Genomic DNA, 25,905 nt, shown 5'->3' with positions numbered 1-25,905 from the left:
TCAGTTGCTAGGTGGAAAGTTTAATTTCAACAAGGAATTAAAACACAGAGAAGCATAAGAAACCCCTCAGAGCTTAGCAGACCACAAAATCAGAGTATCCTGTGGAACAGTAGATGATTGAGGTTTAGAAGGAGAAATTGATTCATCCAGAAAAGGTTAACTAATATTCATTCAGTCTCATCTACTTAAGAAAGTGCAATTCACTGCAGGAAGCTACCTATTAAGAATAGCTTTTCTTTTTAAACCTTTAATTAACATTTCAGTTATTTTAAAGAATTTCAGTCATTTGAAAAATTAACATTTTGGGCACATCGAAGTTCCTGTTAATTCCAGATAAATGATGATGACAAAATGATTGTGTTTTTTTTCCCCATCACACATGAACATGAATAGAGTTTACTGCGCAACATAAAAATCTTGATTTTTTTGAAAGCATCCACATTCCATTTCTTGCCTTTTCTCCTGACACATTCACCTACCCCGGTTTTTAAGACTACTACATTATTTTTCTTAAAAAAAAAAAATTCCTCTTCTCCACTTCAGAAACCACTCATTACAAATACAACCACTCATTACAAATACAACTTTTTCGTAGCTTTCACTACATCAGAACCTCATTTGAGCCTTTCAAAAACAGTCTCTCTCTTATAGTGCCCTTTCCCAGTCTATTTATAAACTCAGAGTGGGGGGATCTGCCCCTTGTTTATCCTGCGTCTCCATCAGCTATCATGGTTCCTGAAACAATGGAAATGACCAATGGATGTTTGTTGCATTCTGTCTTCTTTCTTCCCCCAAAGGAGAGTGTTTTATGGGCTTTCTGCATAGAATACAAACCTGAAAAATTAAATCAGGGTTATTTCTGTAGGAGCAGCAATTGGGAGGGTAAATGGCTTTGTGAGTTGTGTTTCCCTTTTGTAGGATTCTTGTCCATGCAGAGATATCCTAGTAGCTAATTGTGCAGTCAACTGTTAGCCCCCAAAAGAGAGAGAGAGCCTGGAACTGAGCAGTGAGGGTATATGAGGGCATTTCCTAAAAGAAGGCACATTGGTAGCCACCCGAATTCCAGGGAACTGGATACAGAATGGCAGAACAGCCTGTTTTATCGCTCTGGGATTCTGAGAATTTAAACTCTGATTTCTTGGCTTAGAAACTCATTTGTGATTACTGACCACAGAGAAAGCTCCCCAGAAAATTTCATTTGCTAGAGATGATCTAATTGGGGATTGAAAGAGCACCCTTGAGTCTCTGTAAATGACAAGAAACACACTCAGTACTTAGAATGCTTTGTTTTGTTCTATTGCTTAGAGGAAAGCAAACCTACACAACTAAATTTGCCCAAATCCCACTCTCCCAGAACTTTGAACTGAATCACAATAATTAGAGCAAAAAGAGCATCATGGGCAGGTCCAACCACTGGATGGGATAAGTGAACTGTTGCCCTATGCTGAGAGACTTGGAGTGTCCGCTGGATCCCATTCTTTCCTCTTCTTTCTTTTTTAACCCACCCCCACTCCACCTACCTCCAACTAAAATTCAATTAAGCAATAGCAAACAGGTGCCCACAGTGTGGCCTTGTATGAAGGCCCATGATCTGGGTGGCCACGCTAGCCAAATTAGCCCCACCTCTCATCCTTCCAAAGATTCCCTAGTTCATGACTTAGTCATTCATACCCTTAAGTTTCACGAAATACCAAGGGTAAACCACTACATCTACATGAGGATTCGGATGTTGCTCTTCTTGGCACACGACTCCCATCAGGACAGAGAACAATCAAAAATGTTCCCATTTAATGCCTAGTCATGCACACGCCCCTGGGCTAGCTTCCATAAACAAAAACGAAGTTCAAAGTATATGGTCTGTCTAATCATTCAGGCAAATTCAACAGAATATTTTAAATTGGGCACTATTTAGAGCCATTGGCATAGAACTATATCATTTTTCTATGAGGTTTTCATGGCCCTGTGTCCTCTGTTGTTCTTTTCTGTTTTCCCTCTTTACAAGGCCATTTATAGGTTAGCAACTCATGTTTTTATAACTCTAGCCAAAACTCTTTTCTGAGCTTCGGACTTTGGCTATCATATAGATAAGCAGTATAAGTTGGGATTCTTGGTTTTTCCTCTCCCATTCCCAGCAGTCTTTCTCATCTCAGATGCTACCCTATCCACACAGCTTCTCAAGCAATAAACATGGGATTCACCCTTGATCCTTATTTTTTCTTCAATCCTGACACCGAATCTATCACCAAATTATGTTATTCTTCCTCCAAAATACATGTATGTGTGTGTGTGTGTGTGTGTGTCTATATATATATATATATATATATATATATATATACACATATATTTCTTCCATTCGTTTTCCTCCATCTCCACTATTACCATACTTCTCAAAGTCAGTAGTTCTCAAAGTGCCATTAGCATCACCCAGGACTGACTTAGGAAGGCAAATGTTTGTCCATCCCACCCTCTACCCCTCCCAGGAAACCATCTGAATCACAAACTCTGGAGATGGGACCCAGCAATCTTTGTTTTTACAAGCCTTCCAGATGACTGATCCACACTGAAGTCTGGGAATCACCTCTATAAGATGACCCGCTGTAGCTAGACAAATGCAGTAGCTTCTTAATTTGTCTTTCTACTCCTATTCTTGCCCAATGCAATTCATTATGTACTCAGCAGTGTAAGTAATCTTTTTTCCTAATTTTGAGCCAGTCACTTCCTTGTTTAATAGCTCTTAATGGTTTTTAAATGCATTCCAAATAATATTAAACTTTTCTCATGGCCTACAAAGAGCTGCATGATATAACTCTTACCTATTGCTCTAAGTCTTCTCCTTCCCTTCCTCACCTTTATTGATTATACCATCACCATGTCAGCTTTCTGAACTGCTTGGTGCATCTCTTGTCACCTCACCAGCCCAGTCATATGCTTCACGTTGCTGTCTTCCCATCCTGTAGGCCCTTTCACACTTCCATTGTTGTCTACCATAACGTCCCTTTTGCTATTCTTTGAATTTCCACATATGTATCTGATCACTTGTTTATCATTGAAACTCCATCCTAGATCAGTCATATGATAATTGTATCTACGATATTTTGTTGTCTATCGTGTACTCATTGATTCTTCCTGTGCTTATCACATGATAGGTACTTGAAATACATTCACTGAGGAACTAATCAAATACAATTCTTAAAAAGGATCAAATACAAGTGAAACAAAAGAAAATTAAATCAGTGTTGATACTGGTTCTCAAAAATAATATGCTTAAAAACAACCATGCAATTTATTAAGGTGGTAAATGCCTGTTTTGGATTGAACTATGTACACCAATTTGACATGTTCTTGGTATTGATCTACATTCCTGTGGATCAATGGGTATGAATCCACTGAACAGAGGATCTCTTGAAGATACGTATTTTAGTTAACGTGTGGCCCAAATGAATGAGGGCGGATTACTGGAGTCCTTTAGGAGCAGGAGAAATTCAGTCATAAAGTAGAGAAAGCCACAGGGAGAAGCTGGAAGTCAGTGGGAACCAAGAAGAGAAAGGAGAGGACATCACTATGTAATGGAAAAGCCAAAGAACCCAAGGATTTCCAGCCAGTCAGAATGCTCTCAACCCAGGGAGGAGGCAAGCCTTCTAGCCAGTGCCTTGATTTGGACTTCTGGCCTCTGAAAACCGTGAACCAATGCATTCCTGTTGTTAAAATCAGCCCTCTGGGTGGCATCTGTCATAGCAGCCTGACAAACTAAGACACTTTGAGTTGGAAAATCTCAGGTACATGGACAAATTACACATGCCAGAAATTCAACATTGGTGCAGGGGTTTATGCTAGAAAAGATTAAAGCAGCTGTTTATTTTTCAGGATCTTAGAATAAGCCCTGATCACTTTACATATGTATCATAGATACTGACTTTCCACCTTTAGTTCCTGCTGACCCATCCTTGAATCACACAGGCTGCCCCAAATAAAATTACTTAGAGTGTATCAACCAAGTTATACTCCTTTGATTCTGCTTTTGATTATCACCTGTGTTTACATGACTTTTTTTTTTTTTTTTTGGTTTTGGTTTCTGTTTTCTTTTTTTAGTTTCAATTTTAGTGTACCTTAGGTTCAAGGACAATTTTAGCATTTTCGGTTTTGGCACTTTGCATTTCTCTCGAAATGGCTGGCATTTGCTGCCTGGCTCCATCCATTCTTGGAAGACAGATCATAATCCTTTAGCCCCAATATTACAGTCAGTTCATTTAGATGGTAGGAAAAACTGAATAGGTACAAGCAGAGTCAAGCCAGAGAAGTGAGCAAATGAGGTAAACTGGCCTGTGATATCTTCACCCCTCCGTCAACACACAATCCTCTCTTAGAAAACTAGATCCCAACAGCAGCCCACCAAAACAGGATTCTACACTTCATTCCCAAGAAGCCTTAACTCCTGATAACTTGCAAAACTTCCTTAAGGTATAGACTGATAAAGGCTAATGACAATTTCCAATATTGAAGGAGAGATTAGAGGAAATTTTCTGGGTTGGTCCCTGACTGGACAACAGAATCTTGTGTGTGTGTATACTATGATTTCAAGGGACACTTATGGACCTGGGAAGATGGCTATGTTCATTTAAATTAACCACAATTACAAATTTAGGTCATTGCTATTATTTTATTGGACACACGCTATTGCATGTTCAATGTGACTATTAATGAAGTTTAAAAAAGGCCCACACAGCTGTCAGGTAACAGCTAGGCAACCATGTTCCAAAGAGAACATAGGCAACTTTTGCAGAACAGAAATAATATGACAAGGCCCCTCCGTGACTGAAGACAAATTAGATAAAAACAAGGCTACTCTGCAATCACATCTGAAACTAGACAGAAACAAGCATAGTCTGCAACCACAAAAATAACTAAACACCTCCCTCGCCCCTTCTAGTTCATGTAAGTGTTTACTTCCTCTTGGCTTGTGACAACTTTAACCTAGCCAACTTTTAAAGTCCATCTCCTGGACAAAGTTCATAGCACATGATCATCAAATTAATTTTACCTTTAATTCCTAAGAATACCCAACTCCAAATTGGCCCTTCCTTCCGTAAACCTCCTTAGAATCACCCAGTGCCATTCCAAATACCTCCTCCTGAAATGCCCCACAGTTCTGCTGGTGGCACTTGTCCTTCGTGCTGCAAGTCAAATAAACCTGTGTTTGACCACCGGTGAGATTCTGATGGTCTTTGGCTGGTGGACTTTGCCATAACCTTGCACAAGAAAGTGGCTGCTTACTCCAGATCACATTTTATAGGAAGCGGGAGAGGTTACGGAAACGGCCAACAAAGCAAGTTGTCAGATAATCTCAGCATAAACCAAGTGACTCAGAAAAACACAATATTATCACCAAATAAGGAAGGAAGAAATGAATGGTCAAAGGAAAGAAGGAAGAAAAGTCTGATCAAAAGAAATATCATGTGAAACTTGGCTGAAAATTTGTTTGTTAAGCAATCTGAGCCTCACTATTCTGGTTGTAGGGCTGGTATCAGGATTATGTGAGATAATCCTCATTAAGTTTGAGTATAATGTCCAGTACAAGCTCAATGCACACTTCCTATCATCATCATTATCATCATCATTACAATCATTGCTATATTTTCATTGGCTATCAGCCCTCGCTGACACATTTAACAAGTTGCATGCCTCCTTGTGTATGAACACGGACATACAAAACATTTACCTATCTAAGCAAAATAAAAGTGTGCTCATTTATCACAAAAAGAAGAGGAACCAGTAGAACTCACGTTGAGCAGAAGTTCATCTGTCCACTGTCCAATGAGACGGTAACCAGGGTTGGTGGTGTTTGTCGTCTGGTATTGGAAGATGTCATAACGTCCAGGTGCATCCCCATTCTTGTTAAACATTACTGGCGTGCCAGCACTACCTGAGGGAAGGCAGGAAAAAGTCAGATTCTAGAGTTAAACAGCATCTCTTTTATCTCTTATTCCGCGACATAGTATCTCAAGACCCGCTGAGGTGCGACGTAGCATATATCCCCACTGCTTAATGGGTCCTCCAAATATGGTCCCTGAAACTTGCAGGCAAGTAATTGTTATGGCCTGTCATATTAATTAAGAAGAAAAGGAGGAGAAGACAACCTGGCTCCATAGATCTCTGTATTTGAATAGATCTTTGTATTTCTGAATATTTCATAATATTTTATACTAATCTTTTCTCACTTCTGAGGAATAAAAATTCAGTATATTATTTTCCAGAGAAAATCTTAAGTTGAATTGTTATTGTTTTTGTTGTTTTCATTATTTTACTTTCTACCAGATGCTTAATTGTGGCCAGTGAAGAACCATTTCAAAAATAATAAATAAATAGTGAATGCAGGGGAACTAAAAAACAGGCAAAAAAGCCAAAAAGTTTATTTAATTATGTACTTAAGATATGCATACACAAATGTTCTTTTCTGATAATTTCTCATCAGCAGATATTCAATAAATATTGGTTTCTCTCTCAATCTCCATTTTGGGTCTAAATATTTAAAATGCAATCTTAAGAGGTACACAATTACTTTAGCAGAATTAGATACTGAAGTCAATTTTTAAAAACTAATACATTCATTTGAAAGTTGGATATGAATTAACAGCTCCTTAAAGCACACCAATCGACCAACCATATACGGACAATCCGAAGACACAAGTTTCGGTGGTTTCAGCAACAATTATAAAGGAATAGCCCAAAGTCTGTGACTTGGTGTTATTTTTCTCATGATCCCTTCCAAACTGGAAAAATATCACAGTTCTCATGGAATATGGCTGGCATAGCTTAAGATTGGATTAACAATCCCAGCAGAAACAAATGATCTGGTTCCTGTTATTTTTAAGAAAATTTATAGGTCCTTTACAAGATGAAACCAAATCATTGAGAACAGAACTTTATTCTGTTATTAAGTCTCAGGCAATGCACATGAAGCATTTCTGAGAACTCATATAAACTTAATACACTCATAGTGGCAGAGTTCTGCATCTGGTTTGCGTCTTCAGCATCTGCAGAAATTGGGCCAACATGATTTTTGCATTAATGACACAGATAAAAAAAAAAAAAGATAAAACATATTATCTGGACAGGAAACAAGATGCTTTAAAACATATATTTTTTTTAAATACTCAAATCCTTTAGGAAGCTGGAAAGATGTTGAGAGGGGCCCCACTCAAACTATCACTCAACCCAAAAAAGGAATTAAAGCACAGCCCAGAAGGAGGGACAATCTATTGGATCCTATTTTTTTCTTAAGAATATTTTTTTATTAATTTATTTACAACAAACCCATTCTATGTTAAAATAACATAATGTTTATGAAAAACAACTATATTTTCAAACCAAAAAAAGTGAGTAAGAAGAGTGGGACTTCTACATTTTTGCAAATCCCTTCAATGTCTGGCTTCACAGAAGAAAACTGGACTCACATCTGCTTTTGCAATCAGTCTGTTCCGATATCACACATCATGCAGCTTCTGGAAAACTCCTCTGTACATTCATGAAACACTGAGAGTGAAAAAGGCAAGCTATCTTAATACTATAAAAATAGTTTGGACATTGAGAACCCCCTAAAAGGATCTCATGGACCCCATATTCCACTTTGAGAACTGCTGCTCCAGTCTAATCTCTTCATTTTACACATAAGGACACTGGATCTGAGAGAGATTTAGAATCCAAATTTACATGGTCTGTTAATGGTAGAATATAGATCCTAGATGTTTTGTTCCACTTTTTTCTGGTTTTGGTTCTCAAATGATAGGAAGTACAGAGGACTAGCTAAAGAACTCTACCCCTTCCTAGGACTATCACAGGATGTTATGGCATAACTACACATCGAGAAGGAAAAAAATATATATATCGGAGCTTCTGGTAGGGTGAAGAGTGGTCCCCCAAGTATTCTGTGTCCTAATCTCCAGAATCTGTGACTGTTACCTGTGCCGGCTTGAAACTGTTACGTACCCCAGGAAAGACTATGCTCTATAATCCAATCTTGCGGGGGCAGATTTGTGGATGGGACCTTTTGATTAGGCTGTTTCCATGGAGATGTGACCCACCCAACTGTGAGTGGGACCTTTGGATTAAAATATTTCCATGGAGGTATGGCCTCACCCATTCAGGGTGGGTCTTCATTAGTTTACTGGAGTCCTTAAGAGAGCTGAGAGCTCACACAGATGCTGATGCTTGGAGATGCAGACAGAAAGATGTTTGGAGATGCTAAGCTAAGAGATGAAGCCCAGATTTTGCCCTAGAGAAGCTAAGAGAGGATCCCCAGACACTTACAGAGAAATGCCCTGGGAGAACAAACAAGGATACAAAGGAGCTGAGAGAGAGAAGCCAAGAGAGACAGAAGCCAAGAGACCTTTTGGAGAAAGCCATTTTGAAACCAGAACCCGGGAGCAAAGGACCAGCAGACGCCAGCTCTGTGCCTTCCCAACTCACAGAGATGTTATGGATATACTCGGCCATTCTTCAGTGTAGGTATCCTCTTGTGGATACCTTCGTTTGGACACTTTTATGGTCTTACAACTGTAAATCGGTAACTGAATATACCCAATTTATAAAAACCAATCCATTTCTGATATTTTGCAATCAGACAGCTTTAGCAAACCAGAAATTACCCTTATATGGATAAAGGGGCTTTGAAGATGTGAATATATTAAGGAGCTTGAGACGGGGAAATTATCCTGGGTTACCTAAGTGGACCCAATGTAATCACAAAGATTCTCTAAGAGGAAGGCAGTAGTTGTTGACAGGAAAGAGTAGGGGATGTGATGACGGAAACAAGTGGTTGGAATGATGGAAGGCAGGAGTCCTGCACTAAGGAATTCAGGTGGTCTCCCTAAGGCAGAAAAGGCAAGGAAATAGATTCTCCCTTTACCCTGCAGAAGGAACCAGCTCTGCCCACACCTTGCCTTTAACCCAGTGAGACCTGTGTGGGACTTCTGACCTCCAGAACCATAAGAGAATGAATCTGTGTTGTTTTACCCACTGGTTGTAGTAATTTTTTTATGGCAACAATAGTAAACAAATACAGATCTAGAAGATGCAGACCACCCAACTGATTATATAGGTGAGGAAGGAAATTCAGGTCCAGAGAGAAGTCACTTGCCCCAGGACCACTCAGCAAATTAAACTAGAGTAAAGATTAAGAACTGATTTGAGAATCACTTAAAATGGGGTTGAAGCTTCAGGTCCACCACTTACTGTATTTGTGGCCTTCAACAAGTTATTTAATCCCCCTCAATTTCAGATTGTCACTAATAATACCTCTCTTGCAGGGTTTAGAGTGTGGATTGAATGGAATAACATATATAAAATGCTTAGTTCAGTGCCTTTTGCATAATAAATACTTTGCAAATGGAAAATACTTTTTACTGCTTCTAATTTTATCACTGTTTTCATTTGCTGATAACTCAGGACCAGAACACATGCTTTAGAAATTACAGATTATTGACTTTTCCAAGGCACCAAGGTTGTCTCTCCAAATTGGTATCTAATTTAAATTTTGCCATCAGTTAAACATTTTTCATTTTCTAAACAGCAAGGCAGAGCCCACTCTGGGAGTGAGACTTCTTCTTCTAGGTGCAGAATTTCCCCGGTTCCATCCACCAAGTAGGGTCAATGGCTCAATTTGTGTGTGGTTAAGGGAAACATATCAATTTGTTGATTTTATATTTAACCAAGATGCACCTCTCATAGCCCACAAATGTACAGATTTTTATCATAATAGGGCTTTTTTAAAGCCTCTGTGTGTAGGAATCAACACAATTCTTTTCCAGCACATGGAGAAATTAAAAAAAATAAAAAACTAGCATCAGCATAATAACAAATAAATGTTTTTTAATATTGGCTTTCTGCTTTCAGTAAGCCTTTCAAGAATACACAGAGAATAAATGAAACCTTGATTTTGCAGGTTATTAGAAAGAAAGAATCCTCTCATTTTGCAGGTAGACATTAATATTCAGACGCTCACCTTTCTTTTCTTTCATTGGATACTAGGATTCATATTGTGCTTTGCTCTAATTCTACAGCTTCTATTCATTAAATAACATGACTTGAGCCCTTCACAGTCTTTGAGAGGAGAGAGGAAGTATATTGAAGGCCCGTGGCTCCCAAGGATATCAACCTCGCTGGCTAAATATTCATCAGAATGGGACATACCACATAATCTTTCTCCCTTCTTACGATCTTTGTTAGGAGAAATGATTCTTGTTGTGCCCTTTCCATTCTCATTAAAGTTCATGTTTTTAAAAAAAATGAAGGCAGAGTGCTGAATACTTTATCTAAGTGATGACTTGTAATAGCATATTGTGTGGCTTTGACCTTTTTGATGGATTCTATAATGCAGCTGGCTTATTATTTCCAGTTTTTTCCGCAACTCCCTTTTAACAGCACCCCTGAACTACCTGAAAGAGAAAAGAGGGATGAAAAAGACAAAACAAGTTCAGAGAAGAGAAAAAAGCTGTCATGGGGAAAATGATCACCCACAGAGATGTCCACAAAATCTTACAGTGAGAATGCAGATAACAAGGTAAAAGAACAGGACCACTTGACAAGATGAGTTTCAAAGAGGAAAGAATTGATGATAGAATGTAGTCAAGTCTGAAATCTATCCTCGAAGAGAATAGATGAATGAAATTTCTTTCTTTCTGGGCAGAGAATGATTTGGAACCCTCATTGTCCAAATGACAAAATAGTCACCTGTATCGAAGTATTTACCTGACAGTTATTCTCTTGTCATTTACCACCCAATGCACAGATTCTAGATACTAGGCATCAATTTATGTTCTGGTTATCTATTGCTGCTCAACAAACCACCTCAAGACTTAGTGGTAAAAAGAATGTCTACAATTATTTTGTGCACATCTGTAATTTGGTCAGGGAAATTTTATGGGGATGGCATGTCTCTAATCCACTCATATCAGCTAGGTCAATTTGAAGGCTATGGTTGCAATCAGCCTAAAATTTGCCCACTCACCTGTCTGACAGCAGATGTGGGTTGCAAGCTAGGACCTAAGCTGGGCTTTGGCCAAAACACCCACATGTGGCCTTGCCACGTGGCTCCTTGGCATCCTCACAGCATGGTAGCTGAGTTTGAGGTGCAAATGTCCAAGGAGAATCAGGAGGAAGCCCTATCACCTTTCAGGCCTTAGATATCACCTTCTGACAGAGTTGCACCCAGATTTAGGGAGAGAGAACATAGTTCTCACCTCTCAGTGGAGAAATGTAAGGTCATGTTGTACAAAGAATATATGGGATGGGATCTATTGATGTGGCCATCTTTGCAAAATATACCTTACCCCAATTTGTTGTCTGGAAACTAGTAAATCTTGGTGCACACACCTCAGATTAGGTACTTCATTATTTATAAGTCAGCTATGGTTTTATATTTAAGAAACAAAATCTATTATGTTTACATCTGTGAGTGTGGCCATCTGGTTAGACGGCCAACATACAGAAAACTAGAATAAATATAGGCTCAGCACATTGCATTTACTTGTGAAGCAGGAAAAAATGGTTAGTAGTGATGAAGATTAAATTATCCATATTTTCTTACTCAGTGCCTGAGAGGAGGTTAATTACTTGGTAAAACTGTAGCAATATTCTAGGACACACTATTATCCTTTCCTCAATTGCTGCTTTGGTAAATGTGAAGGTCAGAGTAATTAAATTGTACTCCACTCATCTGAAACAAAACTCCTAGGGGTGCAGGAAATTCTGTACTAAAGTATCAGTGGAGCACAATCAAACTTATTGTGACAAAGAAAAATTAAAAACCTAAACTCTTCATAATGAACTAGAAACATATAGGGGTTGCAGACCTGACTCCACCATTTGCTAGCTGTTGAAATCTTGGAGAAATAGATTCCCCTCTCTAGGATTTTATTCCTTTATTCAAAAATCAGGAAATTGAGAAAAAAACTGTCAAGTTACTTCTCACTTCAACAGTTACTCACTTAAAGTGACATGGGACACACTCATTAAATCCAGCACCAGTTTCTTTGCCTTACAAAACTGCTGAGCCCTGCCATTGATGCATGTCACAATGTCCTTAGAGCCAGAATTTCATATAGCAGAACAAGATGTCCTCAGAGAGAAGGAGATAATGCTGACCACAGAGCATGGTTGCAATGATGCAAAGAAAGAGAAACAATGTGTCCAGTCTGTGGACACTGACAGTGTCCCATCATAAGATGGACCAGCAGGGAGGAGGCAGTATGTCCTTCCTCTCAGCTGCTTTAGGGAATACTCGTCACTACCCAGCTGTATGACTTTGAGCATCATGAGTCTGCAACTCTCTATGAATCAGTTTCCTTCTTTGTAAAAAGGGAGGAAATGAGAATACCTAAACCACTGTGATGTTCTGAAGATCAAACAGCCAACACAGGTAAAGCACTTAGTGCCGTTTCTGGCACACAGTGATCATTTGGTGAATGTAAACTGTGCATCTAGTCACAAGCTCAGCAACTCTTGATTCATCAGAGGACAAGACCATCTTAACAAAATAGGTCTGCAGATACTATCTGGAAAAAAAATCAAAGGAGAGTCACTAAAAAAATTCTCTAAATTATTTTTGTAGAAAGTGTGAGAATAGTCAGGCATACCCATGGAACAGAACACCAAGCACAGAAACGGACTCAGTACAAGAAACTTAGTGTTTGATAAATAATGGCATTTATACCTGTTTGGTCTAGGAAAAAATTGATTATACATATTAAGAGATTGTGTAGCAATGTCAGAAAGAAACTACAAAAAATTTAATTTAAAGTTGAACTATTTTCTGGCTTTATACATAGTCATTTTCGCCTCTATCTTGACTGAAAAACTATTGAAACACACATTGGATGTGGTTCTTCTTCATTTTGATACTAGGTAACCCTGGAGAATTGATACAGTATTGTGGGTTGGTAAATGGATTGCAGTTCTTTGTGAGGTAAACCAGGAAATTAACATTGTTATAATATTATTAACCTGCAAATTCTATTAACATGTCTCCATTTTCCCATTTATGACCTTTTTCTGATCCAGAGCCAGTCAAGGTTGCTACATTGCATTTAATAACTATGTCTCCTTTGTTTGTTCCCATCTGGAATGTTTCTTCTGTCCACCTTGATTTCTCATGACCTGGATTCTTTTGAAAAATCTTGGCCAGTGTTTTGTAAAATGACCCTCAATTTGGGTTTTTCTAATGATTCGTCATGATTTTATTGAGGTTATGCATTTGGGTAAGAAGACTTCAGAAGGGAGACTGTGACCTTCCCTTCATGATATGGACGATCTAATGTTGGCTCACATTAGCCTTGATCACTTCACTTCCCTAAGGTGCTGTTTTTCCGGGTTTTCCCACTATAAAGCTACTATTTTTACCCTTGTAATTACTCCGAATATTGATGGGAGATACTTTGAGACATTGTAAATATCTTGTTTCTCATCATACTTTGGTCCAATAATTTTAGCATCCATCAACGATTCTTATTCAAAACAATGACTGAGGTGTGTGCAAAATGGTGGCTTTACATTTCCATTTTTTTGTCATTCCATCATGTTGCCCTTTCTCCTGCATTTATTCAATTTGATTATTTCTTTATATTGGTGTGAACTTATGCATCTCTGTTTTACTCTGTGCGTTATCCCAGAATTGGCCAAATGGAATCTCCTTCAAGTTGAATCCTGAGCCCATTCAACATGACCCTATCAGGTGCATCAGCAGGCCCTCTCAGTGGGCAGAGCTGGGTAATAGAGGTATGTACACATACGCATGCATACGTTTATATCTATTTCTATATCCACCCATTTCTATGTATATTAAAAGTTCATGCTGATATCTTCATTTCCAATCCAACACCACAACATTCATCCTAGACTTCTGCGATTACTTATATTTCTAGCTTATTTCTGACAGCAAAAAACAAAACAAACAAAAAAAAACAACTTTCATCCCAACATTTTATTTTCTCAGACACACACACACACACATACAGTAGCTTCAGGATAGCAAAATAACAAATTTACCAGCTATTGAACAATATCTTTGTACAGTTTGGCCTTAGAGCACATAATCAAATACTGTTTCCCAGTTACTTGCATGTGTTTACCATTCTTTGCCTCCTCCTTCAGAGTGATTATATTATTCATCTATAACACAGTTAAGTTTATTTGTTACAGTCTATATTCAATTTTGAATTTCATACACATCCAGCCTTATTTTAATTATTTATCTAATATCTTGACCAAAGAGTCAAGATATTACAAAAAGGTTTTATTAGAAAAGCAGAATATGTCCTCATCCTTGCTACCCTATTTCCCCATTTTCCCACCCATTTCTATGCACTTTCTTTAAGTAACCAAATAAGTTTTAGCAATGTTATAATTTCACAAATAAGTTTATAATCTGCGATGTAGTACGTGTGGCAAATGACAATAATTACTTTAATTAACCTGGGTACAGTGGGCATCTGTCCTTTCCCCACCCTCTTCTCCTCTCCCACCCCACTTACATTCACCTAGGAAGAATCTGGCTTTGTGCAAAGACCTTTCTATTTTAAAGAAAGGAGGACAAACCACAACCCCCAATATTCACTCACTCATGCCTACACTGATTCAATCCTTTAAAGTTATATAATCAAGTTTTGGCACATATTTTAAGAGTAAACATTGATTCAAAATGCAGCTATATAACCTGTGAAAGAGAGAATTGCCAATTCCAAAAGACGTGGCTGCTTGGAGACTTACCATTGAAATTAACATTGCGGATATACTTCAGCAGCCTCTTGCCCCCGGCATGCTCCATCTCTGGGCAGACGCCCCGGTGCTCGGCACAGAGGTCCTTGTTCATGTGATGGAGGGCGTGAGCCATGGCGTAGACAGCATCAATCACGAACTGAACTTTACCCTCCTGCTCATAGTTGGAATCCTTTCCAATTCTCTCCTGTCCTGCACATGAAAACAACAAACACACGCAGACATACAGATTGGTGTTCAATAGAATGTCTAAATTTGCACTTACTTTTAAATATCCTTAAAGAAAACACTAGCTGTGCTTTGAGGAGTATAATAATGCAAACCGTATATCCATGTTGTTGGCTACTGAGGCTGCTTTATTAGTTTTCGTTGTTTTACTTTGGAGTCTATTACAATAATCTTCTAGATGTATCAAAGTTTATAAGCAACATACCAAAGGATCACAATGACAGTTTTTGTAATAGGACAACATATTACTCAAAGGAGAGTGGACCTGTTGAATCAAAGGATCTCTGGGATTGGCAGCTGAGTTGCCACATTCACATCCTCAAAGCTCAGCTACTATAAAAAGGTGACAGGCCAAAGGACAAATGACAGAAAACAAACTAAATTCCACACCAGAACTCATCATCTCCTCCTACAAAACTACTCCACCTTCTGTGTTGCCTGGCTAAATTGCTGGTATTACTAAAGACTCAGATGCCGTGGTGCCATTTTTTATTCTTTCCTCATTCCTGACTCTCACCTACCTAATGTCTAATGAATGGCCAAGTTCTATTAATTTTACCTCTGAAACACTGAACATTTGCAGTCACTCTACCAATGTCCAACTCTACATCCTCATTATCCATCCAGATGAGTGCAACTGCCTGCTAGATGTCCCCTTCATCCATTCATTCCTCCCTGTTCATCTTTCCAAACTACAGAGGTAAATCACCTCACCTGCAAGCTCAGAATCCTTCAATGACTCTTCATCGCTGGCTAAATAATACCCCAATCCCTTGCCCTGAAAACTGAAAGTGTTCATCATTTCACTCCACGCGCCTAGTAAGAATAAATTACATTAAGTGCCCACATTGTGTGGGACACTTTGGATATGTTATATTTATTTCATCCTCACTCTGTCAGGTAAATATATTCTCATTATATATATGGGGAAGCTGAGCTTTATAAAGATTAAATCACTTTCCCAAGGACATTACAGATAGAACAATGATGACGGCTCAGATTATCAATTCACCTGAAGCTCACCGCTACTGGTTATCCTTGGATATAGGCCTTTACCAGAAATGGAATCGAATTTTTTTTTTGAAAAAAAAATTAACTATATCAGGAATTCATACTGCTACTTCTATTTCAAATTTAGAACTACAGGGTTCTTAACCTCAACACTTTTACAGCTCCACTTTCTTTCTCTCATGACAAAAATTCTGGTTTTTAAAGATATCATTATGATTATTCATTTGTTACATCCCACATATGCAGGTAACACTCTTAAAAATGTGTTGCAGTTCTTTTCATCTTTAGAGTATATCCCATCAGTTACTGCAACATTTTTGTTATGTTTAAAAGTCACTGAAATAATTTCTCTAACAGTATTCCAACATCTTACTGCACAGGTTCACAGGTTTTAATTTTACTTTTGATTTTAGGGGTTAGTTTTTAATTAACACAGCCAACAATCCTGATTTAATGGACATATTTAAGAATTATGAACCCTGTAATCAGAGGATACACATTCTTATGTGTACACATAGATCATTTACAGAAACTGACCATCTAGTTAGTCATTAAATAATTCTCAAATGTTCAAGAGTTAGTAACATACAGAGTATGTTCTTTAATCACGATATAACTAAGGGAAAGTAATTAACAAATAACTTTTTAAGCTCTTTATTTTGAACTAATCTATGATTTTTATAAAACTTACAAAAATAGTACAAGGAATTTTCTTATATCTCTTTCCACTTTCCCCAATGTTGACAACTTACAGAAGCATGTTAAAATGGTACAATACTGTTAACTAAACCAGAAACGTCATCAAGTTGCACTGATTTTTCTACTAACATCCTTTCTTTTTAGTTCAGGATTCCACATTGCATTTAGTTGTCTCCTTAATCTGTAACAACTGTTCAGGTTTTCATGACCTTGACAATTTTGGAGAGAACTGATCCCGGCATTTTGTTAAATCTCTCTCAGTTTGGCCTCTCTGATGTTTCTCAGGATTAGAATGAGGTTATTTTTTTCAAAGCACCACAAAAAAATGATGTTGTGTTATCTCAGTGCATTGCATCAAGATATTCATGACATTGATACCTCTTATTACTGATGATTTTTACCCTAAACACTTGGTTAGTTGATATTCTCTCCTGTCTCTCATTCCCGACTTTCACCTACATATGCCTAATGAATGGCCAAGTCCTACCAATTTTACCTCTGAGACACTGAACTTTGAAGCCACTCTACCAATGTCCAACTCTATGCCCTCATTATCCATCCAGATGAATGCAACTGCTTGCTAGATGTCCCCTTCTTCCATTTATTCCTCTCTGTTCATCTGTCAAAACTACACCTTTTCCTTTTGTAGTTACTAATTATCTCCGGGGAGAAACTTTGACACTATGCAAATGGTTTCTCCTCAAACAGTAGCCCAATAATTTCAGCATCCATCAGTAGAAACTGTCTGAATAGTTGCCCAATAGTAATTCTTTATTTCTCTTTTTGCTTAGGGAATAGTGCTCTCATCTCCCTCATTTATTTATTCTATTATTTATTTATATAGGTATGGATTCATGGATATTAATTTTATTCCATGAGTTAAAATCCAATACTATCCTTGTTTATGTCATTGCTCTTTGGCCACTGGATGTTTCTTTCGGTTGGCTCCTGTGTTTTTTGTTTGTTTGTTTTGTTTTTATATGCCCTCCCTTTTTTGAGCATTTCTTTAATTTCCGGCTCATCCTCACACCCCATATAGGGAATCAACAGCTTCTTCAAGGATCCCTGTTTCCATTTACTAGAAATGACATTTAGAAACTAAGATGTGAGCACTAGGTGTGATCACTGCTATTGGAATCCCATTGATTGATTCTAGGGTCTCTCAGGGGACAGAGCTATATTTCATGTCTGCGTATACATGTACAATATATAGGTATTTTGGCATCTATCAATCTGTGTGTATGTATTTAGGTATGTATGTACATAGATGTCTGTATGTCTCTGTCTGTATGTTTATCCAGGGGTATATACTGATTACTCTGATTTAATCCCCCAATACAGGTTTCATTCTAAACTTCCCCCTTTCCTCATTTATAACTTCTTTCCACAAAAGTGAGAAACTCAACTCTCATTTTCTATAATATATTTACTTACTGCTTAAGTCTTGTATAAACATAAAGTAGTGTTAACAGCATTCACTTGTGCTCTTATGAGAAACATGCTCACTTACTACATCGAAACACTGTGTACAGTTCTTCTTTTCAGCCCTAGAACATCAACTCCAGAAACTCTTTTCCACATTTACTCAGGTTAGTTCTTTCCTTCTCCACACTTTCAATGTAGTTATGGTATACATTTGTAACAGAGTTAGGTTCATTTATTACTGTTTGCATTCCAGTTTGGCTCCCCACCCCCCTACATTCTGGTTTGTTTTAATTGTTTTTTTGAGAATGTGAAATTTTATTATGGATCTAAGAGAGACATTAAAAAAGGTACACTCTGAGGAGGAGGAGCTAAGATGGTGGCATAGAGAGGCATGGAAGACTGTGAGCTCCCCCCGGAACAATTCATAAATGACCAAAAAACTAGTAAATAACCTGGAATAACTGTGGGGAGACAAACATGACTGTCAACTCATCAGCCACCAACCTGAATTGGGAGGAATGTCCGAGATCACAGCATAAAATCTGTAAGTTAAATTGCGGACCCACGCTGAGAGCTGAGAGCTCCTCCCTCATGGAAGCTGCGTGGTGCACTCTCTCAGCCCAGCTCCAACTGGGGTTTTAATGTTAACTGCTCAATACAGACAGCGAATCCTCAACAAGCAGACAGAAACTTTTGGTGACAACTGACATTGGGAGAGTCGGGGGACATATCTGTCTCAGGATGGGGAGCCCAGAGGATCAGGTACTATCTCTGGCTGATGGGAGAACCTGGGAGATTTTCTGTCCCTTTCTCTCTCTGTGGAGAAAACCTCAGCTGTTTGCAGCCCGCAGCGCTTTGCAGTAAAGACAGCCTCAGCCATTTTAAAAGCAAAACACTTTGATCAGCAGAGTCAGAGAAACAAAGAACTTATTGATATGCAGAAGACCTCTGTGGAGGGGGCATAGCTTCCCAAGAGGAAAGGGAAGGGACCAGCTCTATTGCCTACCTTACTAGAACCAGACCCCAAAGCCTGGGGGAGGAGAGCCACAGGCCACACCCTTTTACACCGGCTGGCGACATGCTGACAGGTGCACTTGCCAGGCAGAAAGGCACAGGTGTATCAATCCTCTAAGAAAAACCATCAGGGAAACTGGATGCTGAATATTTCCTCCTTCTGTGACCTGAGCCTATTCTCGTCTGAGAAAACCTGATTGGGGTGGCCTAGGAGGTCAGATGCCTAGAACAGAAAACTACAACCTACACTAAGAAAAACAAAGCTATGGCCCAGTCAAAGGAACAAATGTACACTTCAACTGAGATACAGGAATTTAAACAAACTAATCCTAAATCAATTCAAAAAGTTTAGAGAATATTTCAAAAAAGAGATAGATGTTGTAAAGAAAACTCTGGGCATACATAAGGCAGAAATCAAAAGTTCAAAAAAACAACTAGTAGAATCCATGGAAATGAAAGGCACAACACAAGAGATGAAAGACACAATGGAAACATACAACAGCAGATCTCAAGATGTAGAAGAAAACACTCAGGAACTAGAGAATAAAATACCTGAAAGCCTACACGCAAAGGAGTAGATAGAGAAAAGAATGAAAAAATATGAGCAATGTCTCCAGGAACTTAAGGATGAAACAAAGTACAAGAATGTATATATCATTGGTGTCCCAGAAGGAGAAGAGAAGGGAAAAGGGACAGAGGCAATAATAGAGGCAGTAATCAATGAAAACTTCCCATCTCTTAAGAAAGACATAAAATTACAGATCCAAGAAGCGCAGCATACTCCAAACAGAAGAGATATGAATAGGCCTATGCCAAGACACTTAATAATCAGATTATCAAATGTCAAAGACAAAGAGAGAATCCTGAAAGCAGCAAGAGAAAAGCAATCCATCACATACAAAGGAAGCTTAGTAAGACTATGTGTGGATCTTTCAGCAGAAACCATGGAGGCAAGAAGGAAGTGGTGTGATATATTTAAGATACTGAAAGAGAAAAACCACCAACCAAGAATCCTATATCCAGCAAAGCTGTCCTTCAAATATGAGGGAGAGCTCAAAATATTTTCTGACTATCAGACAATGAGAGACTTTGTGAACAAGACACCTGCCCTACAGGAAATACTAAAGGGAGCACTACAGAGTGAAAGGAGAAGACAGCAACGAGAAGTATGGAACACAATTTTGGGAGATGGTAGCATAGCAATGTAAGTACACTGAACAAAGACAGCTATGAATACGGTTGAGAGAGGACGGTTGGGAGCATGTGAGACACCAGAAGCAAGGAGGAAAGATAAAGACTGGGACTGTGTAACTGGGTGAAATCTAGAGTGTTCAATGATTGTGCTAAAATGTACAAATATGTTCTTTCACGAGGGAGAACAAGCAAATGTCAACCCTGCAAGGAGTTAAAAATGGGAGGCATTGGGGGAGGGATGGAATCAACATAAACCAGAGACTGTAACTGACAGAATCATTGTATTATGCTTCCTTTAATGTAACAAAGGCAATATACCAAGGTAAATGCAGATAAGAGGTGGGGTTAGGGGAGGCATGTTAGACACTTGACATTGGTGGTGTTATCTGACTTTTTACTTTGATTTAAGGTTATTTTTCCTGTTGCTGCTTCCTAGCTGTCATTTTTTCTTCCTCTTTCTTTTGCCTCTCTACCTTCTTTGACGCTCCCTCCTGCCTTGTGGAAGAAATGTGGATGCCCTTATATAGATAGTGGTGAAGGTGATGAACACATAAATATGTGACCATACAGAGAACCACTGATTGATTACTTAGGATGCAATGTATGCTGTGTGAACAAAACCGTCTTAACAACAACAACAAAAAAAAATGGGTTGATGACAAAACCTTGAAGGCAATATACTGAGTGAAATAAGTCAGACACATAAGGACAAATATTGCAGAGTCTCACTGATAAGAACTAATTATAATATGTAAACTCATAGACATGAAATATAAGGTACCAAGATACAGGACAAGGCTTAAGAATGGGGAGTGGTTGCTTAGTATGAGCAGAATGTTCAACTACGATGAACGTAAATGTTTGGAAATGAACAGAGGTGCTGGTAGCAAGATGTGAGAATAACTAAAGGTGCATGAATGAGGTGGCAAGGGGAAGCTCAGAGTCATATATGTCACCAGAAGGAAAGCTGGAGGTCAAAAGATGGGAATGTATAAAACTGAATCCTATGGTGGGCAATGTCCATGATTAACTGTACAAATATTAGAAAACTCTTCCATGAACCAGAACAAATGTATGACAATACAACTAGAAGTTAACAATAGAGGGACATATAGGGAAGAAATATATACCTATTGCAAACTATATACTACAGTTAGTAGTATTTCAACATTCTTTCATAAACAAATGTACTATACTAACACTACGAGTCAACAATTGAGGGGGGTTGGTTAGGAATATGGGAGGATTCGAGTTTCCTTTTCTTTTTTCATCTTTCACTTTATTTCTTGTCTGGAGTAATGAAAAGTTTCTAAAAATTAAACAAAAATTAAGTGCGGTGATGGATGCACAGCTGTATGAGGGTACCAGGGAGAACCGACTGTACACTTTGGAACTTTGGATAATTGTATGGTATCTGAACAATCCCGATAAAAATTAAAAAGAAGAAAAAAAAGGTATACTCTGAGAGAAGTGGCATATGCTCCACCTTCCTGCTAACCCATTTCCATTGCCCCCCACACTTTCTACCCATTTTCTACCAAATATCTTTAGTTTCTGGTTTATTCTTCCTATAATTATTTTTTGCAAATCAGTAGGCACACATGTAAATTCTTATATCTGCTCTTTCTGACATAAATGATAGCATACTACAGGTACTCATCTGTACTTTGTTCCTTTTACTTTACAATATGTCCTAGAATTATTCTGCATAGATGTGGATTTATTCAACCATCCTCCATTGGTTTCATTTTGCTTTTGATTTTAGGCATTGCTTCTTTAAAATTTAATTTTGCATTTCATTATGTGAAATATTTTCATGGTTCCAAAGTCCCATCTACAAAACAAGGTATATTCAGAGAAGTCTTTTTATTTCTGCCCATCCTTCCATATTTTATTTCTTCCTTCCTCACTGCTAATGTTTAAAAATTGATTTACCCTTCCATTTAAGAAAATAAATAAATATGGACATATATTCATATCTACCTTCTTAGATAGATGGTATGATACAATAAATATTTGGCTTCACCTTGCATTCTTAAACCAATAACATACCCTGGGAATCCTTCCATAGTAGTATACATGCGTATACGGATACATATATATAGATACTCTTTATTTATTTTTGCAGTTGTATCATACTCCATTGTGTGGACATACTATTTATATTCATCCTATTTCTTATTATTGAACATTTGAGTTTTTTTAAACTTTTCTTAAAAGCAAAAAAAAAAAAAAAAAAAAAAAAAAGAATACTCATGTTGAAGGGGTTGGTAATTTGAATTTTTTGCCTGTGGATTTTTGGGGATAGATTCTGAGAAGTGGTACTGCTGGGTTAAAGGGTACACTCATATGTATTTTGGCTATATATTGGCAAATACCACTCCAACGGGGTTGTAACGTTTGCTCTCCCACCAGCAATCGATAATGTTCCCCTAAAACCTTGTCAACAGAGTATCTTTTCAAACTTGGATTTGTGTCTATGTGATCAGCTAGAAATGCTACCTCAGTGTAGTCCTAAATTTCATTTCTTTTATTATGGCTGAGGATCAACACCCTTTGATATGGTTAAGAGCCATTTGCATTGCTTTCTCTCCAAATTGTTCACAATCTACCCCATTTTACAAAAGGCTGTTGGTCATTTCTATTTTTAAAAGTTCCTGATTAATTATATATATATTAACTCTTTGGGATTAAGAGTTAAATATTTTTTCCCAGTTCCTTTCTTTCTTTTTTTCACTTTCCTTATGGTACGTTTTTCCAAATAAAATTTTATTAAATTGAAAAATACTATAATAAAAGTTATCAATTTGTTTTCCTCTTACTGATTTTGGTTCTAAATTACGGTGAAAAAATTGTCCCTACTCTTGTGCTATAGAGTATTACACCCATGTTTTGAGTACTTGTATAATTTCATTTTTTAAAGTTAAATATTTGATCTTCTTGGAGTATATTCTGGTTGGTATACAGAATATATTAATTAATTAATGTATTAATCCAATTTTATATTTTTTTATATAGCCATCCAGTTGCCATAGCACACTAAATATCTTCTGTCACTGATTCGAGGTGTTGCCTTTGTTCTACTACAATAAATTTCCACTTGTAATTGGGTCCATTTCTGGATTTTTAAATTCTGTTTTATTGTTTGGTTTGTCTATTCATGCATCATTATCACAGTTTTAATTATACAGCTTTTATAATATATTTTAAAAACCAGTAGCGCTAACCTCTCCTCTGCCAACAATTGTTTTATTTCAGATTTTTCATGGTTGTTTTTCTGTGTTTACTCAATGGAACTTTATTAACTGACTTGTCTAACTCTAGGAAAAAAAATTGGTATATTTACTGGCTATGTTTTACATTTATAAAGAAACTTAGAACAGACATCTTATTATGTTTTCTTCTCAGTGTCTCCCCATTTACTCAGGTCTTCTTTCAACAGTGTTTTGAAGTTTGTTTCATACAGATTTTAAACATTTCTTGGTATGTTACCATGTGTATTTCACTTATTTTGCTATTGCAATTATGGGTTTCTTCCAATGCATCTTCTCACTTGTTTTTGCCTGTGTATATAAAGGCTATACTTTGTTTTGTTATAGTTCTTTTATTATTTTTCCAACTTCCTATGATAAACATTTTTAAACATAGAGCAAGGTTGAAAGAATTTTACAGTGAACCTATCAACTACATTGTAACATAACATTTTACTATATTTATTTTATAAAGCTATTCATTTTGGGAATATTAATTTTATATCGTGCTACTTTGTAAATTTCTTATTTTTATGGTACTTAGTAAAGGTAATCTTGAAGGCCTTATAAAATACATACTATAAAATGGGTTCAGACTAATAATTCAAGAGAGCAGTTTCTAAACTGCATTCAAAAAGACAATCATTTCAGAAAGAATGCCTTAAAAAGAATTTCATTATTTGTGAGTGCAGAATTTATCCCTCTCCTGGAGAGTTACCAGATGCATTAGTATGTTAAATATTATCAGAAGACTCAAGGGTTAAATCTGTCTTGGGGCTACCAGGACTTGAAAAATGTTACTTTATGTCAAGAAAACTGGAAGTGATAAGTTAATTAAAGAAAAAAGCAAAAAATGTCTTTACCATTATTTTCCCTACCATGGCAGACACTGCTGTTTGCCTATATGAGAGGCTTTGGCCGTTGGTCTTTCACTCACAGCCCTCTTCCCCTGACTGAACCATGACTCTGTTCAGATATAGGATGGCCATGAGCTGGGAGACAGGACTCACAGAACCTCTTCTGGCATCCCTAGGTCAGTCCTGCTTTGTCTAAGTCAATCAATTTCCTCTGCAAAGACTGACTTAGGGACAGGCATAGGACATAATTCTATTCAATGAGATGAAAGGGAAAGTTTGCTGCAGAAATTCTGAGAAAGTGTATCTGCCCTTAAAAAAGAGATATCCTCACACAATGGGCCCGGCCCTGATCAAGAAGGTGGAGTGAGACACTTCAGGCATCTGTCCACTCATAGAAGCTTTGAACGATGAGCAAGAACTGGCAGAAACATCTTCCTCAAAGTTCCAGAAAACAGTTAAAGGACTGCAGCAACAGCATGAGTACCAAATCAAGAAAAAGAGCTTCAGGGTCTTGCAGAGCCCTGGCTGGCCCCTTGCCACCCCTCACAAGCTTGGCACAGAGCTGACCGATGCTCCCAGTGTGGATTACTATTCCTGTTTCTGAAGGAGGTAGAATAAGCCTTTGGTATAAACTGGGAGCATGTTTTTCTGGTCCAATATATCTGGTAGTGGTCTGAGGGACACACTGTCCCAGTACAGGCCTTGTGCTTAGAAGGCAGCTCACAGAGTGCTCCTATAGAACACTGTGGGAGAAGAGTGAAGTGATGGCTGGGACAAGGGATACCCGGCTGTAGTGCAGTATTTGGGACTGTGAGGAAACTTTCCTAGGGAAGGGTGGACATTCATCACTGCGTTATCCTCATTATCTTAGGAATTCCTAGGGCCACATGTGCATGGCCAAGACAGGACTCATGAGCAGAAACAGTCAGGGCAGCCCCTACTCTTTGGCCTGGGGCTAGCCTCTAAACCACTTGCGTGTATAAGCTCTGAAGGAGAGCAACTGCACAAGAAAATCTGCAAAGACTGGGAAGGATGTTTCCTTTTTTCCTTTCCCCCACGTCCACCCCCTTTTTTTAAAAACTCATTTGCTCCTGGCATTCAAGGAAAACTGTCATAACACTAGCTGAATAAATGCTTAAGGAACAGATGACTCAGAGTCTAAATTCCAGTGATAACACACTAAAATATCAATATGTCCATGTTACTACAAAATATACAGAGAAAGAGTAATTGCTGGGCCAGGCAAAAGAGAAGATTAAAGCGCTTGAAACCATCAATAAGGAGGACCATATCTGGGACATACTAGACAAAGATATTTTTAAAATGGTCCTAAATGTCCCCAAAGAGCTAAAGAAGACATGGACAAAGAACCAAAGGAAATCAGAAAAACAATAGGTGAACACAAACAGAGTAACAGAGGAGAGATGGAAATTATGGAAAGGAACCAAAGAGAGTAGAAG

General features: G+C 37.9%; 1 protein-coding gene across 8 annotated transcripts in view; it reads right to left on the bottom strand.

Moving 5' to 3' along the window:
• GRM7 (glutamate metabotropic receptor 7) overlaps positions 1 to 25,905 on the bottom strand; it is a 1,009,633-nt gene that overhangs the window by 301,682 nt on the left and 682,046 nt on the right. For all 8 annotated transcript variants that reach the window (XR_005211330.1, XR_005211329.1, XR_005211331.1 and 5 more), the window contains 2 exons: positions 14,758 to 14,958; positions 5,781 to 5,920 (listed from right to left, as the gene is read on the bottom strand). Coding sequence is in view for 4 of the 8 variants with exons in the window: in XM_037800797.1 (XP_037656725.1) it covers positions 5,781 to 5,920; positions 14,758 to 14,958 (341 nt within the window). In the remaining 4 variants the exon portion in view is untranslated. The remainder of the gene's footprint in view (positions 1 to 5,780; positions 5,921 to 14,757; positions 14,959 to 25,905) is intronic.

Source organism: Choloepus didactylus, chromosome 1 (genome assembly GCF_015220235.1).
Source record: "Choloepus didactylus isolate mChoDid1 chromosome 1, mChoDid1.pri, whole genome shotgun sequence".
Classification (NCBI taxonomy): Eukaryota; Metazoa; Chordata; class Mammalia; order Pilosa; family Megalonychidae; genus Choloepus; species Choloepus didactylus.
The sequence above is the reverse complement of the archived record's forward strand: the minus strand, read 5'-3'. Positions and strand labels throughout refer to the sequence as shown.